Raw genomic sequence first — 19,431 nt, 5'->3', positions numbered from 1 at the left:
GTCAGTGACCCATCATGTTTTTTTAAGATTGGACTTTTAGTTTAGTATTGACCACTAGCCTCCTTTGAGGGTAAAAGCGTTTCATTGAAAGATGAAAGAGAAACAATTCATTTAATCTTGCTTTCCTTGTCTGTTCATGTCACACGTGACGTACTTACCTATTTAATTAATTTGATTGTTGACTGTTTTACTACCTAATATTGCTTTGTCGAGATACGCGTTTTGTACAATTAAAGCGAATAAAACAAGATGTCATTAAGTCAGATGTAAAATGTAATTTACTACTCTATACGGTTTTTCATAAGGTGCAAAATCCATTCAATAGGAATTTAAATAAATAAAGTTTCAGCAGGGTGGCAATTCCATTTTGGCGGATAAAGCGAAACAGAATAGTTCTATTGAACCTGCTTACAAATTTTCACGAGAATCAGTTGAGAAATGTGATCTGCAAAGGAGAACATACAAAAGCATTTTTGCCCAAGCTGAAACGGAGGCCTTTGCTAACGCTCGGCCAATGATGGTTTAGGTACACCTATAAAAAATGGTTGTCCCTGCTGTAATTTTAATATCTTTATATTTCAACTGTATAGTTTTGCCTTCAAAAATAATCGGTATCGCTAAACAATAGCGGTACCTTACTACTTATACGTTCACGAAATCGGTATCTGCATAACTTGATTGTTAGTAAACTAACCTGGAAAATAATCTCAAAATCACCGAAACATTTATGTACAGTCACCTGCAATAATATGTTACGTCATTAGCGCCAACTTTGCCTCCAGGGAAACTTTGCCCAAAACGACAATTTTAAACAAATTCGTTAATGTAGAAAAAAATATAATAGTTATGGCCACCCTGCTATTTTTAGTAGAAAATAGGTTATATTTCTGACAAAACTATATACCAAACTTGTGCATAACTTGACTTGGGAATTTAGAGTTTGAGCGAGTTGTCTAATATAGGGTATATTTCGGCGGGCAAAAAATTGATAAATAATGAATGCAAGTAGAAAAAATTGAGAACCCTTTGACAAATATTTCCGGGTTTGAGTTATAACACATGAAGCATAGATTATGTCTATTGAGATTTAAACTAAAAAGGCCTAAATACACAAAAGTTTTAGCGGTGGGCAAAGTAATCCGGTAATTTGGCATCTATACCAACATTGCCCACCACCAAAAACGGATTAGGGTTGTCACTTTCATCTAATTTACCCAACTTCGCAAGTAAAAGAAGGTTATGTTTGTACACTAAAATAAATTTATAAATATATACTGTATTTAATTTGTCTTATTATCCTTTATTTAGATGTTTTATCCCGTTAACGAATGAAAAACAACAAAAATCATATTTTTGGCCATTAAACTATTGTAACAGATTTTCTCAAAAGTGACAACCCTAGCCTTTGTAAAATGCTTAGGCGAGCCTTATTTGGAAATGGGCAAAAACGGGTAGGCAACATTGCCCAGCAAATTTATTTTAAAGTTTTTACACTTATCGCTAAGTTATTAACAGGGAATGGTAGGATTGCCCAAAACCTTTAAGTGATCCTTAGACATCATCATCATACGAGCTGTATTTGAATACCAAATTGACGTGGGCAATGTTGGCGAAAACCCCGGATATCTTTGCCCGCCCTCTAAAACGCAAAAAAATGAGTAAAAACACGATAAAAAATATTTTTTTTTTTCAAATAATCTGATGCGTTTGATCACAATGGACGTGCTGAGCAAAAAAAGTCATATGATGTGATGTTTTTTGAGAAATTCGTTTTAAAAAATAAGCGGGCAAAGTTGGTGATAATGACGATACCTACTCTTCGAAGGCCGCAAAAATATGTGACATGGTCTTATGGTTCTACAAATAAAATCGTGTCAGATATTTTTGCGGCCTTCGTTGTGTAACATAAATTGCAGGCGACTGTACATTTGGAATAATTATTTTATTTAGTTTTAACGAAAGTTTCAAGTTTAGTACGAAAATACTTCAGATATGCAATATGCACAAAATGTAGACCTAATCGAAATAAAACATTGCTTTTTATAGGTAATTTATAAAACATTCGATACATAGGTATACATAACAATAACTAGAGCGCTATTGGCCTGTAAGCTTCATCTCGGTCTCCAAAGCCGCAAAAACTCGCTAGTACTTAGTGCTGGTCTAGCCGTTATTTTTTCTTGAAGATTTTCAGAGAACAGCACGTACACGCATTATACATATAGACGGAACGAACCGCATAATCATTATCATTTATTCGTCGCAATCCATGGTATTACAGATCTAGGTACAAGACTTTCAGGTATTACTTATACGAATTACATAACTCTTCCTGTTAATAGGCATTATTTTAAGATAAAAGTTCTATAATATAATACAAGATTACAATTGTCATCAAAATTCATTGACGTACAGAAGTCAAATACGTTTTTAAACTGACGCAAAATGATACCAGCATAATAAAAATTGATCCCAATCAGTAAAGATGAGTCTTTAAACTTTTTTCATTTTAAGCGAGTTTTGAAGGAACATAATACTTAAATTCGATGTAATCGTATTGTTTTAAGATAGTTTACTGCGGTTTTCAACCATTATAACAGCAAATCAAATTTAAATGAGACGCGAGCTAATATTTATGTACCCTATTTTATGAAATACAATTTATCTACTGGTATACTTTCTCGTGTGCGTATATGATTTAATGTCAATATAATTGTCAAAAGCAAGAAAATCAAGCTGTCATTTTCATTTGAAGAAGTACACGTGTGCTCCGGTGTAGCCCCAACGGGCATCTGACTTGAAGAAGAATTTTTAATGATGTCGTCAATGTATGGAAATTGTTCGAAAGTTTACATTTGAGATTGAATTTCTGTGTTGTCTTTGTGAGTAAAAATATAAATCGATAATAAATTGGTAGCTGAATTATCTAGCTTTCAGAATCATACAATAATTCAATTACTGTCAAAGACAAATTTGTTTTGCTTCCGTCTCAAACGGAACTCCATATTTAGATTTTTTGATACTTTTAGTGTCGATTTGTAGAGAATAACAGCAAATTAAAAATACAATGGCATGAAGAGTCGGTACACGGTTTCTTCGTGAACAAATTTACGTGTAATTTTATGCAATTATTAAACATTTATTGAACAAATTATGGTTACAAAGTGAGGTCTAAATCGAAAACGTCATATACCGGCCCCTTAAGTTTATTCTGTACACAGCGTAGTCATTTGGAATATTTTTTTTAAGATTTCATGTATGTATACGCGAATTTTAAATATAAACGACTAGTGTAGTAAATGAAGCAAGTTGTTGTATGGAGACCCATGCATTAATTTCTCAGTCGATGAAATTTAGCTTGGTTATTGTATAGTATAAGCCGAGACTAACATTATAAATATCCAAAAAAAAACACTCCTAAGTTAGGTAAAAACACAAATCTGATTATATATTGAACCGAGTAATTCCTCAGTCCAAAATTATTTTACAAAATAAGTTATTTGTATCAGTATGTGATACTAGAAAAAAATCTAAGAGTTTTGTCAAACATGAGAATATTTTTTTATGATACTTCCTTTTTTTGACGCTCATTTTCATCGGAAAATTGCTCTGTAATTTTTTTCTTCTTATATGATCTTAGAATATAATTTGGCGCAGTGGGTAAAAAAATCCAAAAAAAATGCGTATCGAAATGTATGTATTATAGAACTATTAAAAACTGAGAGTGGAAATTTTTTAGATTTTCATTTTGTAGGTATAAAACGGCAATAAAATGGCATTCCAGTGAAAAAATTAGACTGAGCAATTTTCCGGTCCAAGACACGCCAAAAATTTTTATTTTATTAATTTCTGCTGGGATATTTTTTTGATATTTCATATATTGTTGCAATACGTTACATGAATATGGCTGGTGAAGAAAGTTTGAACGGAGCATTTTTCCGTAAAAAGATATTAACGATTTAAGACTTTAGGTATTTACTTTAATTCTATTATTATTATTCTTTGGAAATTTATACAATGCTTTTTATTTATTGATACTTTATCATACTGTAAAGTTTTTTCTGGCTGAGGAATTACTGCGGGGTCCACTACCTTTATTTACTACACTACGACAGGAAAATTTAAAATTAGAAGTAATAGTTATTTGTTTTACAAGGGGGCAAAGTTGTTGTTTAACCGCTCGTGCTAATATTGATACCCGAGCAAGCGAAAGATTCCAAAATTGAACCACGAGCGTAGCGAGTGGTTCGAAAAATGGAATCTTGAGCGTTGCGAGGGTTTCAAAGCACGAGGGTTAAACAAAATTTGCCCCCGAGTGAAACACAAAATTTTTCACCACACCAACCCGAAGCAAATATTAAATGTAAAATATCAAACAAAATCAAACCAAATCAAATCCAAATGAATGTTATTAAATATTTATCATCCAAAATCATCATTTAAAAGTCAATTCTACCAGCAAACATAAGAAAACAACTCAAAATTTGCATTTCATTACTTTGCCTCACACGTGAATAAGATGCAACTTTGCTATCAGTTTTTGAAGTGCAAAGTAAGCCTTTCCGAGCTGGTGTGGTGAAAATTAATCTTATCTTCTTATGATCAATATGCATTAAAATTTGTGTAACAATCTAAAAATGAACTTATGACGTCTCGTAATTAGGGTTACCAGATACAAATTTAGAATTTCCTGTCAAAATTCCTGATTTCCGAATACTTTTCCTGACATTCATATTTTTGACGACGACGAGTGGGGGGGGGGGGGGGTATAGCCGTCAGCGATGGCCATCCGATTGAGCCGATAGCTGCGTTTTATTAATTCAAGTTGTATTAAATTTATTATTTGTATTAATTTAAGTAAATAAAAAGGTAATTTATAAAAAAACATCCTGACATTTTCGTGTTCCGTCCCCATTCCTGACTAAAGGCCAGAATTCCTGACATGTCAGGAAAATTCCTGTCATCTGGTAACCCTACTTGTAATCCCTAGTCTCTGAACGGATACAAAACTTTATGTTTTGTTTCTTATCTCATAAATCGGTTAGTGATAATGTATCGAAAAGATTACGTTATGTCTGTTTGTCTTTAAACGTAGGTACCTAAGTAGTATGATGCCGCGTCAGGCGAAAGTGTCACGTAGACACTAACGCCCTAAAACACCGTGCTTATATATGGAATCTTAGGATTGAAAGTTAGGTCTTAACGACTTAAATATAAAATAAAAAGTGTAGTTTTTGAAAAATGCTTATGTTACGTTTTTTTTACCCAATAAAAAAGTTTCTAACTCTTACGTGCCTATTTTCATATTCCTACATGTGTTAATTAGGTACACATGTATATTGTTATGATACTTACGATTATATGATTGCCAGTATAAAAAAAATTACATGACGTGCTTTATGAATAGGATACAATTAACATATGTAAATTATGAATTTGTGATTGAAAGCATAAAAACGTAAGTAAATTGGGTGATTTTACAACGGCCTTAGATAACGACCTTGACGGATACGAGTAGTATAAAAAACTCATGAACATTGTAGGTAATGAACTTCAAGTTAAGTTGACTACTAAACGAATGCAGAGATGATTTATTTGATACACGATTAAATACTCGTACAGAGAAAAACCGAAGGTGATGAGTCGTCCTAATTCCTAAATAACGAGTAAAAAATCTTGTTTATTTATTATTGAAGAGCTTATTAATTATTATTAATGATACGTGAAGCTAAACAAATTGTTAAAATTATTGTGGACCGTTTATTCAAACTATAAACAGTAGAACAATTAAAACTGGTCAATGTACATGAAAATGTTTATGCAATCATCTAATGCCTGCCTACAACTTTTGAGGAAAAGCTTATTCGAGTGTCTGTGAGGTTTAGGTCTTTAAATATAATGTAATGTCTCAATCATTTGTTTTAACCGTCTTTTATTTCTTAAGCTTAAGTTCCTTATCCTCTTCTTTATCTTTCCCTATCTCCGCGATGATAGAGGCTATCGCATGTAGATCCAGCATTTTGACTGGTTTGCCACTCTTCAACACAGCCACCTATGAACGATGATTTGTTTCAGAAACGTTTCTTCCCAAAATACAATACGAGAAAGATTTTGAATCTGCATGTTAATTATCCTAGTGTGTACATCAGCGCCACGGTGACACAAGTCGTGCTTTTCGCCATTACTCGTATTCTCGTTTTAATTTGAAGACGAGAGTTTTGTCTTTATCGTGATTGTCATAAAGCAGTTAGCCTACATCTAAAAATCATATCCTCATAAGAGTTACTAAAACAATTGCTAGGCCAATTCAGCCCCAATTGCACCGAAGCTGCTCGAAGCATTCATACCTTCCTAAGTTTCTATGAATGCAACTTACTTCTAATTTTCTTTGATCTCTCCCCTGTACTACCTCTAGCAGCGCTCTGATGGCTAGCTTGATAGTCCCCGCATCCGTGGCAACTGCCTGCGGACTGTAGTTCTTCTCCAGGAACTCCAGAACCGCCCCGTCGCATCTGCCCGCTGCGCAAGCCTGACAAGACAACAGGCATAAATAAGTAATAGAATTTCATACAGAATTATCACGCTCCACCCCACCCCAAATGGAGTTACCTCACCTCTGTACCATCACCAGAATCTCAGTTCGATAAGCAACCGGTGACGGAGCGTTGAGAGGACCAACTTAGCTCAGATACTCCTGGGGACACGTGAGGGCCGAGAGTTGCAAACATCTTATAGACTGCGAAGACTAATACCTACCACCATCAAAATAACATCATATCAAGCTATCAGACTTGCAGCTGTTCAAACAAAGAATAAATATATACCTGCCACTCGTAATACGTTCCCGAAGGGTTTGTCTGGAACAGATGTGGTGTCCCGTCGCAGTCGAATCCGCCAATGATGCAGGAGATGCCGAAGGGCCGGCGGCCGTTGCCCTGAGTATACTTCTGCTTCAGGCCCGCGATGTAACGCGCGACGTACTCGACGGTCACCAAGTCTTCTACCATAAGCCGGAAGGATTGGCATTCGATTTGTGCCCTGGGGAATTTCAATATTTATTAAAGAGATGTCACACGTCACACATAACATAAAGAGCAGTTGTTTAGTTGGCTAGATTTAAGTCTATCACGGGGACGCAGACAGCAAGTATAAAATAATGCGACTCTGTAAAACATTGGAAGTCTTGTTTAACCTTATTATTATTGAATTAGAAGACAGCAAGACGGCGTGGATTATGAGCGTTCATTATAAGGTTTGATTTATTGAATCAAAGAACTAGTACGAAAAATATGACGTTTACTAATATCGCAGTTTTGTCCAACGCGAGACTAAAGTTCCAAATCATTTATAAAGTTTTATAATTTTACTGCCTGCAAAAAAATAAGTGTTTCGAAATTAAAATTCCTTGTCGCTCCATATTGCCGCCGCTTTAAATCAGATGTTTTATGTACGTCAAATTTGGCATTTTCTGGCTCGTAAAAATATTTAGTCGAAACCGGAATGACATCAGAAGGCACGGACGGATGCTACCACTGATAACATTATAAAATTATACCCAAGGGATTAACATTCCTGCTAAACTGCGTCGTAAACAAATCGTACAATTTGAATTTTATCTCGTTCAAAGTCGGCGCAGTCTAACGATGGAGCTTTACAGAAAATCACAGCCAAAAACACCTATAGCATTGGACAGAAGCCCATTGAATGCCCATTTAGAGTTTCGTTTACAAAAACGGAAACCTTATAGTCTCGTCAAGCCTGCGTATTGGCAATGCAGCATAAAAACTTTGCAATGCAGTGGAAATAAAAATGATAGCATCGAACCTAGAAACCATAACTCTGGCATCAGCGGCCCACCCACTAAACACCAACCCCAAATGCTCGTCCAGCGGGTATATCTTCTTCTCCATCCTGTCTTCCTGCAGTTTTGCCAATGCTCTCTTCTCCCCGGCCAGTACAACAATATTCGGCCCTCGAATACCCACGGCTGCGAAGCCCCTCTTTACTGCTTCTTGGGCGTATTGGACTTGGAGAAGTTGGCCGTCAGGAGAGAATACAGTCACAGCTCTGTCATAACGAGACATCGTATTCTTCTTTCACAGGATTTTTTTGATGTAGCTTTGGTAAACGGTGTAAAACATAAAAAAAATTATAAAGATAAAAAATAATGCTTCTGTATAAAACCAATATTATGACGTGCTGTCAAAAGCTGACAATACTAAATCATTCCCAAACATTGTTTATGGCCCATAAGGCGACCTGCACATTAACCGAGCTATAAATTATAAATATAATAAGAATAACTACAACCTTTGTAAGCCAAAATATGTAATATTACATTAAAAAAATTGTTTCTAAAGTTTTACCCACATTGGTGGTAACATACTTAGCATGGTCGCGCTTTATATGTTTGTAATTTATAACATATATTTGAAACATTTATCATTTTACGCAATAGTCACTATTCCCCCAGAATGAGGCCACAATGCATCTCTGTATCTAGACATCCATCAGGTCCATCAGTGTAATCTTCTGAGATAAGATTGTCAATGGAGGTATTGTGATTGGAGATGCAGCGAACCGTGGTATCTTTATTATATGGCTTCTAGTGTATGTCACCTGCTTAAAGAGATCATTGTTTGAGTTGTTGTGTACTTAATTACTGATTAAATTCAAAGAACAATGGCGTATGATATGGATAAATCTAATTTAAATCCAAGCAGGTTCATAATCGTAACATGATTATTGCAGCATCAAACAGGATTAAGGTAGAATATTGTGGTAAGGTAAGGCTTACCCGTCAATCGCAACTGTAAAGGAGCCCACAGGTTACCAGTTCGCCGGACGATATCGGCCTGTCAGTTGTTCGCAACTGTTTTAGTAGTTTCCACCGCAACAAAGATTCTATTTAGCATCATGAAAAAACGCCTTAATCCTGTTTTAATAAAGTTTAACATCAAAATTTAATCAGGTCGAAGAGTTATTGCAGGCACTGACTGCCACAGACGCGGAATTCGGACAAAGAGTCGTAACGACCAATTTAGCTCCAGTCGAGAGAACGATCGTTATTAAAAAAAAATCGATCGATCGTTATTAATTTATCTTAGTACTTTGGTACCGATGTGAGATTTACTTGATGAGGCATTATTTGCTTATCGTAAAATGTAGTGCGTGTGATTATAGAAACGTGTATAATATGCAAGTGAGATTAAAAAATGTTCCAGTGGCCTAATTATAAATAAATAAACTAGTGGCTCTGTGAGCTGTAGACCTCGCGAGCAGAGCTTTAAATAACATGGTGCTAAGAGCTTTAAATATAGTAAATTAAAAAAAAACAATACGAAATGTATGTGTAAAAAAATACAAAAAGATATAATATCCCAGCATACAATTACTGGGGATCGAACCCAGACCCTCTGTGCAAACAGAAAAAGCGAACGTTTACAAACGGAGCCAAATAGTTCTTAGATGGGTTGACGAAATTTAGCTACTCCTTCTCAAATTAAAATTAGTTAAAATTAAATATCTCAATACCTCCGAAACCAGCGAAATAAATTTTCTGAATTTTTGGCCATTTAATCTATAAACATATCACAAAAAGAAAACACTCGTATGGTACCGATACCACTATTTGGTTAGGCGCCAGGCATCACGACTCCGCCATTTTTAAAAATTTCCAAAAACCGGATTGACAAAAAAAATTTATTTAGTCATAAAATTCGGTCACAAAATTTCACGAGAATCGGTTAAGAATTGCGACCTGTAGAGGAGAACATCCGGACATACGAAAGCAAAATGCCCGAGTCAAAACGTAGACCTTCGCTTCGCTTCGGTCAATAAATAAATATAAATAAATATTATAGGGACATTCTTACACAAATTGACTAAGCCCCACGGTAAGCTCAAGAAGGCTTGTGTTGTGGGTACTCAGACAACGATAAATATAATATATAAATACTTAAATACATAGAAAACAACCATGACTCAGGAACAAATATCTGTATCATCATACAAATAAATGCCCTTACCAGGATTCGAACCCGGGACCATCGGCTTCATAGGCAGGGTCACTACCCACTAGGCCAGACCGGTCGTCGTAGTAATTATTTATTTTATGATTGTATGGAATTACAGTAAGCTCTATACATTTTCAAACATACAAGCTATTTATTAATAGGGAATATTAGGCAAAGCTCTGCGTAGGTGGCACCTTTGTGGCACATACAGTAAACAAACCACATTGACACATGGCGTACCGCGAAACAAGAAAATCGAAATTCCGTTATCTAATATCTCTATCACTCTTGCAAATTCGAGCGATAAAGAGGCAGATAACTAAGTTTAGATTTTCGCTTTTACCGGTAGGCCCTTGTTAACAAACCGCCTTGATGCATCAATGTCATATTTTATTGTCTGTGAAAACTTGTCAAAAAACAGTTTAAGGCACAGTATGTATAAGTTAGTCTATGAATTTACTGAGTCGGTAGTGCTGCACTCTGGCGGCAGAACATTGCAGTAATATCCCCTATAGTAGATAAAAACCTTCTTGTAGTTCCTTCCCAGTAATTTTATTTTTATTTAGAAGTAAACACCTATGTCATTTGTCACTAAAGTTCTCATTTGTCACTATTGCTTTGTATTTGTTTGTGTTATTATATGGTTTTTCAAAAGAATAGTCTATATTTCTGGAGGATGTGAAACATTGTGAAATTGCTGTCCTTAATATTAGGAACAGATTATTATTTATCGATTAACCTAGAACTTGTCTTATTGGAAACTAAAGAAGAAATAACACAAGATAGTGGCCCTATGTGACTCTTTCATCATATTCGCGCGTATCGTGCATCGTATTGGTCTTCCGCCTTCATATCAAGTCAGTCGCAAAAACAAGTAAGTTACCCATCATACTGCTGACGACTAATTTCTTACTTCTTGAATTGGTTTGTCTTAAAAATCATAATGTCGCTCTATAGGACTCCGTTGTTTTTAAATCAACCAGCCCTTGTGGGGATTTTTTTTAATCTTGTATACCTATTTTAGTTTTTCAGACCACAAGATGCCTTTTTGACCTCTGTAATTTTACACATCGTTGGTAACATTGCCGGTATTGATAGATGTTCTTACTGAATGTGCTTGTCGCTAATTCCTGGACGCCCGCCTATATTCGGCCTTCGCTAAAACCGACCGTCTGCATTCCACCCGTATTGAGATAACCCTCAAGTAAATAAACATGTTTTAAATTAATATGATTTCAAGTCGGTTTTGTTATTCAACTTCTTCTTCATTCTGACGATTTTGGTAAATTATGATGCCTATTTTTTATAAAGGATATCGCTTCGTGATCTGAGGTAGTTGACTTTGGCAATGTATTGCAATGTGGTCCAGCCCACGCTTCTAAATATGTATGTCATATAGGTAAACACATAATTAGTGCTCTACAACACTTCTGTTGTAGGTAATACCTTACCTGGTTTTCGTACTAAACTTCGCGCTGCCCTGTGCAAGTTGGTTATATCTTCCCACCTAAGGTACGAATACTTTGTATTAAGATTGGAACAGTAAATGCAGGATTCCACCAGTGTACGGCACTATGCGGCACAAACACATTGGTGGAATCCCGACTTTAAACGTGATATATGATAAACGTTTACATCTTCTTTACTTACACCACCACAGATATTCATCTGTTTCTGTTTTATTGCCATTGCCAAAGATGTAGGGGATGTCGCAACGCGTTTTAATCAAATAGAGTTAAACAAAAGCACATGTTGAATATTGAGATATCTCAATTTGATTGCAAAATATTCCACACGTTTCTATGTATGGGCATGTATGGTTTACAGCCCTAGAGTCCCATTAACAAAATGATTCACGCACAGTGGGCCGGATCGTCGCCATGTATGTCTCGGCAAACATTACACAATTATTGACCGCCTTGTGATGTGATTGTACAAATAAGCTACCTTCCACTTAAGTAATAGTATAAAAATAACTGTTAACACAATCGGCCTGTTGACAATATCACACCTTTGATCTTATTCGTTGCCACAAGTAGATCCGGTTATTTGTGGTCTCGACTTAACTCTATAGTTGCGTTAGCGAAGATCTCCGCTTGGGCAAAAATTATTTCGTATGTCCGGATGTTCTCCCGATTTTCCTGAAATTTTGTGAGCAGCTTCAAAAATGAATTAATTTTCACAGAGCCACTAGTATAAAGTACCAAGTCTACGGAAATGTGGTAAATAGGATAGTTTTGGAATTTTTTAACTTTACCTATACATATATAGGTTGAAATAGGCCGTTATAATAAAAAAAAAAATAACAGTTTTTGACAGTATCTTAAGTCAAAGCGGTTGCTATGTCGCGGCATGTTTAGCCAGAGATAGTATCAGTCTTGTTTAGATCTTTGAAATCATAGATGTGTCCTCTTTTGCTATTGTATAGCCTTACCTTACAAGAGAGATTGATATATTTTTGATAAATTATTGTGATTAAGTTTCTTAATTAGTTATTTTGTGGCCGAACTAACCTAATGCAAAAAACATCTCTTTTACATGTAATCACGAGCAAAGATCTTCCTATTCGCAGCGAGACGCGATTGGTCAAATTCATTATAGTGCACTAAAGTGTTTCGTAATAAAATCATTATAGTTGATCGTCCATAAGTATGCAATTATAGTTTGGTTTACGAAGTCTTAATTCAATCATTAAAGTAGAGGACTAGAAAACATAGTTATCTTTGTTTTATTGGTCAAAGAACGCAGTGACTCCGCATCCACTATGGATTTCATCTAGTATTTGTTTCCCATGGCCGTTGTCTCGCGACTTTCGCCCGGTTTCCCTGCGGTGGGAATATTATAATAAGTTAGCGCGAAATTAAGTAACGCTGGCAGGAAATTGCACGTTATCCCCTTCTCTAGGACACTTTGAGACGCACGGTTAATACGTATTCCTCAGCGCTTACTAAAGGGGCCCACTGTTTAACAGTCCGCCGGACGGTATCGGCCTGTCAGTTGTTCGGAACTGTCAAAGTTTTGTTCTAACTGACAGGCCGATACCGTCCGGCGGACTGTTAATCAGTGGGCCCCTTTAAGTGCTGTAAACTAAATATGTAATCAGTTGTGTTAAATTTAAGTTGCTTCCACGACAGTGTCTTAAATTTACTAAAAACAATATTATAACATTTATAACTTACTTTCGTAGAGATTTCGCTCGAGTATAGTGAATAGTAATTTAGATAGTTATTATAAATTAACATACAGTTTATTTTATTGTCTATTGGCCCATTGTCTTGTAAGTTTCTTTAAAAAAATCTTACACCCGAGAAAATTTAAGCGACGAAGTATATACTAGTAAGTATATCTAATCAATTATTTCCCAAATTCGTAACGTATTTCCCGTAGCCTTTTGCAGAACATAGTTAAGTAGTTTCAGAAATATGCAAATGCCTCAGGTTAGTGACCCACACCGACAAAAACGGCCCGTGAACACGATTTTGGGCTGAATAGATAGAACTAGTTATACTGTTTTATGCCTATTTAACATGCAAAGGAGATTGTAAAAGGCAATTTTATATGTAGCTAAATAATTTTCTTTTTTAAAACATATATTTTATATCGAAAAATAGTAAAATGCATCTAAAACTCAATACGCCATTAATTTATTGCGTTTGAAGTTGCTATCATAAGTACCAATCTGCCCCACCACGCAAAAAAGCCGAAACTGCTATTGAAAAACATCAAAAACAAATTCAAACTCGTTTCTGAACTGGTCTTTCAAATAATATTATGTATATTACTGTAGACAATAAAAAGTTGAATTGTCAGTGTTGCGATCCGATTGGATCCCGACACAACCGGGATAAAAGCTGTAGTGATGGTTCCTTATATTATATTCCTCGTAAATTTCTTATTGAAAAGTAATATTTGATTGAAACCAGCAAGTTCAAGTTCGTCAGTTCAAGGCTCCCGGCGCCACGAGCGGCATACGAATAGGCTTCGATTAGCCCGCACCGGCGTGACGTGCGCGGCTGCGCGTGCGTCTGTCTTTGGGTCGTTACGTTACTTAACTCATTGTAGAAAATTCAAGAGCCAAGTTTGTACGACGATAAAGACGTTCCATGTCCAAAACTAATATGAAAGAACTGTCATTATAAATTTAACAAACTTTGTTCCCGATTTAAGCATTGAATGGGTTAGTATATCTTCTGAACTTTGCGTGGTGCAAAATTTTCGCATTTGCCGACGTAGGATTGTAGGTAAATTATGTCCATGTTTATTTTTACCTTAGGGGCTGTCCATAAATTACGTCATCGATTTTTGGCCATTTTTGACCCCCCCCCCCCTATAATCATCCAAAAATCATGCTTCAAATGACCCCATTTCCTCCTACTTCATGTTACCGTCATCCGATGTCCAGACCCCCCCCCCCCTAATTTGAAATGACGTAATTTATGAATAGCCCCTTAATTTATTGTTGACTGCGATACAATACCTTAATAATATAATAAAATTCGACTTAATTATATGTAACGCAAAACGCAACCTAATATCGCTTTATTAAACAGTGTATTGAGTTTCAAGCTCGTCGAATTTTCTGGATAAACCAAGCTAAGTTTGTCTTATATGGATATGGGACAATGTCATTGGGCGAGTTGGCAGCCTCCTAAATCACGCTATTAAATATCGAGTATTGTCTCCCTTACATCGCACTACATACATTTTAAACAGTACGGCATTTATATGACCGCATCACTAAAACAGCAAAGCATCACCAGCTTTCTGTTATTATGGTCCCGTATTTCCAAATCGATTATTCTTCAATTTACTGGTCTAGCATTTGTTCTGGCCCGTAGGTGGTCTGTGTTGAGTCAACCACACTCGTTCTGCGCACGAGTACGATCTGTGGTGTTAACCGCAGCGCAGTACCGATTTTTGTAAATATATCACGATTTTGATTAGTTTCTTACAGGGTGTACGACGCCATTTTAAACAGTCGACGTCAAAGATATGTTAACATTTTTTGCCTTGTTACGGTGTAAGGTGCAAAAGTGTAAACATATCTTTGACGTCAACTATACACGACGTCTAATAATCTAAATTGTAATGGTACCAGAACATTGAAAGTTTCCTGATGGAATTGTTTATTAATCCCTATCATGTTAATTAACTGCACTTCGGGCTGCAAAGTTCGGGCTTCTTCTCCAAATAACACGTCGTCAAACTGTTGACCGTATTTCCACTGTGCCGCATATCACGTAGGCGCAGTGGAGGCGGCTGTTACCAAATCGGCGCCGGTTCGATCTCGCTGATCTCATCGGCTCCACAAACAACATTATGCTTATTATTAACGAATAATGCTGTCACAAGCACTACATGCTATCGATGAAACAGTGGACCGATATGGACATTTATGCTTGACTTTTGAATTGTGATATCATGTTTGATTTATTTAAGGTCTTAGGTATGATTCAATTCGAGAATCGCCTGAATCAATAGAACCATATGTGGGCAAGGCTTATTGGTGTTTATAATCGTCAGTTTACCACGTTACGCGTGGCTTCTTCATATCTACATCTACATGAGAGAACCAAACAATTTTCGGTAATTCATTAATTCAACCTGATATACGGTAACATTCCAATAAGCTTCTTATGTGACTCCTTGTATCATTGTCGACACAATTAACATACCATTTGTAAAGATTACTGCGACTTGATAATGGTCATTTAAGTATATTGTTGTTACTGCATATAGATTTATAGAATATAATAATGCACTACCCTCGTAACACTGCATTCATGTAACATATAAATTTATAACTGGGAGGTGCATTTTCCTCTAAAGAAAGTTAGTAAAAATTTCGGTATCGGTCAAAGGTATCAAAACATGGGAATTCGGTTTTAAGAAAGCCTCATCGCTCACAATCATATTTGCCGGTGGCTAATTGTAGAACTAAATCGGGAACAATATTTACCGGTTCCAGTTCGGTATGCTTTCAATTTAAGAACTGTCAATACTGACCCGCCGGCGGACACTCGGACAGTCACCGTTAACTTTTTTGTACAATTCTCCCGCGCCGTATACGGCCAGCTACTTGACTACTAGTAAGTGCCTCGCCTCCGCTTGCCACGTCACGTTGAGGTTTGGTAGCTGTTGTAACTCTAGAGTCACATATATTATGTAGCGGAGCCGATTTTGAATGTTGAAAAGAGTCGGGTCAGTTCAAGCGCGAACACTTTCGGTTGAAGCAAAATTCGGCATTCGTTCTTTGCATGTCAATGCGAGCTATAGAGCGCTCGTCATTGATTAATACAGTTTGTTTGCCGCTGTATTATCGCAGGTCCAACATTTCGACAGTATTTCCACGATGTAGTATTATTGCTATAAAACACAGTGACTACACGTGATACTTACAAAATGATGTCGCAACCACAAGCTTATAAAAGTATACACAACTTCATTGTAAAACAAATGAACGCCGTATAAGTGCATTCAATTTATCGTTAATCGTACCAGCCTCAATAACGTAACGGATCGTTTCATCCCACACCATTCCAGGGGTCTCATTCATGGCTGGCCGAGCATTCGCCTCAGTAACACCAGTATTTATATGGTTCCCAATAACCCATAGTTACTAAGGATCGCAAGATCACACTTATATTGGTTTCTTCAATACGACGAATAAGGGAATGACATTTTAGTTTTTGCTCGCAACAAAGGAATTACATAATGTTGGAGTTCGCCGTGAACAGCTGATTCAATCAGCCTAGACCTCGTTCGATACTAACTAGAATTCATTGCAAATTGAAACGTCTTCAGAATAAACCTACTAATACCTACACTAGCTTATAATACCTATCCTTGCGAGTTTGCTGGCTTCGTGATGACGCTGATGACAAGCGATGCATAGGAAATCTAAGTTTGCAAAAAGCTCTTTGTTATCATAACCGGAAGATTGCTTTCCTTTAAACTTTAAACCAACAAAATTCAGAGGTGTAATATCCTTTGCTTTTAAACGTTCCATATAGTACTGTAAAGTGTAAATGTCCTCTTGTTTCACTATCTTTTAACTCCAATTCGACGTTGTAATGTGCTACCAGTGTAACCAACAGCATGACACTATAGTTACTAGTTATAGGTTCTATAAATACTAGATTAACCAGTAATATTTAACTATGTCAAATCCAGACATTAGCATATATCGGCAAGATTTATTCACTTGGTTTCGGTAAGGCGAGCCAGTCGGGTGACTGGTGAGTAACGAGGATTGCAGTAACGCCCGATAGTGGCGAAAGTGCGCCGGTCTGATCCCGCCTTGATACTGTTTAAAGATTATATTAATGTTAGACTAGGCTCGACTACGAGCCTATGATGATCGCGTTTATGGCGTTTGTCTTTGTAGAGTAAACTTTCATAACTTCATGACTTGGTTGATAACCAACAGATACAATTAGTTTTATCTACTTAATGTGTTTTTCGTGTAGCCGATATTTCGGGGATAAAGAAAGATATAGAAATTAGTAGTTTTTTGGGATGCCAGATCTTAGCCCCATTTATAAAATTAAGATAATCGGTATTGGTGGAGCAAGCTAAAAATACACGTAATTTGTGCGCATATTGCAATGGGACCCACAAATATTGCACGCGCCATATCGTAAAGCACTGAAACAAAGATTCACATACTAATAATCTCTAAATAAATAAAAACCTCATCACTTTTGCATCATCATTTCTGATCTAGATGCATGATAGATGCATATTAGGTAAGTTAGTCAATTATATGTATTAATTGTTATGAGTACAGTCGACGTCAAAGATATGTTTACATTTTTCGTCTTATTACAAAGGAGTAGGTGCAAAAGTGTAAACATATTTTTGTCGTCGATTGTACTTACTGCGTCTTGCATCTACGGTATCTAGTATGCAAATTTGAGCGATTTATAGCCACCTCAGTGATTTGTTAGTCCTTGACAACCGTGGGCGAAATTATTCTGTTACAATTAACTTTCCTTTCTGTAGGTTATCCTTATGATTTACTGTACTGCAACCACTTAATGTAACCGGATATTTTATAATATTTCTTCTCTAACCAACCCTGCCTGCAAAGGAAAATGACTGTGTGGTAACTTCACATAACATAACCTTACCACTTTACAAGCAAAATTTAAAAGGAAGACATTCTAAATTTCCGTTATGGTTAATTAAACACACGTTAAAAAAGTTGACTCGCAAACACTTCATTTGGTCTATGAAGCTTGTCATATGTCTATTAATATGAACGTTGCGTATACTGTTCATAATTTATATTGCTAATCATAAAAGTATCATGATTTTCATTTCAAACTTAAGCAAAACCTAGTAGCAAATTAAATTGATCTTAGACTATAAATTCACGAGTTCCAGGAATCATTCTCAAAAGCTCTATTTATTAAGCTTATAAGCCAGTTAATTAGTTCTAAGCTTTCAATTGACTGTTTCTTAGAACCCAGCACAAGTTACATTACAGCGGCAAGTAGGTGGCCCAGTTAACTCACCAAAAGATCTATTATCTTATCAAAGAGATTTCTAATCAACTATCAACACAAAAGGTGAATGGACGCCGTATTACAAGGCTGCTTAGTGACGGTTCGTTTAAATGGGTATTCATTCGGTGTTTTGTTCTAAGATAACGTTCGCAAAAGGCATGTTTCAACGATACTTTAGAAAGGAAAGAAAGTACTCGAACATTATTTATACTAGCTTAATAAAGCGTGTTAATAAATGTTTTAACGTTAAACCCTAGTTAATTAGCAGTATTCATTAAATAACTGGAACTTGCTGTCACAATAACGTAGACTACGTAGTCTCTACGCAAAGTTTGCGGTTTGCACCAACTTGGCAGTAATAATATGGAAACCGCCATATTTGATTTAGCACTTGGCGTGCGAACTTAGCTGCAACGGAATCTTCAATACCTTTCAGCACCTTATATACAGAGAGCTGCAATATGTGTACTTTATGAATGAATGGAAATCATTCATAAAGTGGGTAGGGTGCAGGGGGGGCAATTGACTGCGGGCTAATTTAAACAAATCGAAATATCTTCCATGTTTTACATTATTAACTAGAATCACACACAACTCTTCTTTTTCGCTATCTGGACACAGGTATATGGCACTTTAGTTAATAATGTAAAACATTGGAAGATATTTCGATTAGGTAGTTTAAATTACCCCGCAGTTTAAATTGCCCCTCTGCCCTTTATGCACTTTGACAACTGTATCACCATGTTTGTGTCTGCTTTGGTAAGTAAAGGCTTGTTTACGCCGCCGAACCCATTCGCTAATGCACGGGTAGGTTCAGCAATCCATCAACATTAGGGTTCATGCACCCTTCTATTTGCGGACGCACCCAACTTATATTATAGGTGAATTATGACAGGGTTGCTGCC

The 19,431-nt window shown here is 36.2% G+C and overlaps 2 protein-coding genes across 3 annotated transcripts in view; one reads left to right on the top strand and one right to left on the bottom strand.

Moving 5' to 3' along the window:
• LOC134800529 (dystonin) overlaps window positions 1-19,431 on the top strand; it is a 288,922-nt gene that overhangs the window by 40,622 nt on the left and 228,869 nt on the right. The window lies entirely within an intron of this gene.
• On the bottom strand, window positions 5,820-8,215 carry LOC134800944 (proteasome subunit alpha type-7-1-like). The gene is made up of 4 exons (XM_063773475.1): window positions 7,825-8,215; window positions 6,825-7,038; window positions 6,377-6,529; window positions 5,820-6,052 (listed from the first exon to the last, which is right to left on the bottom strand). The coding sequence occupies exons 1-4, from the start codon at window positions 8,082-8,084 to the stop codon at window positions 5,933-5,935; spliced, it is 747 nt and encodes a 248-aa protein (XP_063629545.1). The 5' UTR covers window positions 8,085-8,215; the 3' UTR covers window positions 5,820-5,932.

Source organism: Cydia splendana, chromosome 20 (genome assembly GCF_910591565.1).
Source record: "Cydia splendana chromosome 20, ilCydSple1.2, whole genome shotgun sequence".
Lineage (NCBI taxonomy): Eukaryota > Metazoa > Arthropoda > Insecta > Lepidoptera > Tortricidae > Cydia > Cydia splendana.
The sequence above is the reverse complement of the archived record's forward strand: the minus strand, read 5'-3'. Positions and strand labels throughout refer to the sequence as shown.

Coding starts and splice junctions, on each gene's coding strand:
- LOC134800944 (XM_063773475.1), bottom strand. CDS start 8,084: ATGTCTCGTTATGACAGAGCTGTGACTGTATTCTCTCCTGACGGCCAA. Junction 7,039..7,824: donor GCCAGAGTTATGGTTTCTAG/GTTCGATGCTAT, acceptor GAAATTCCCCAG/GGCACAAATCGAATGCCAAT. Junction 6,053..6,376: donor GAGATCAAAGAAAATTAGAA/GTAAGTTGCATT, acceptor CATCGTTCATAG/GTGGCTGTGTTGAAGAGTGG.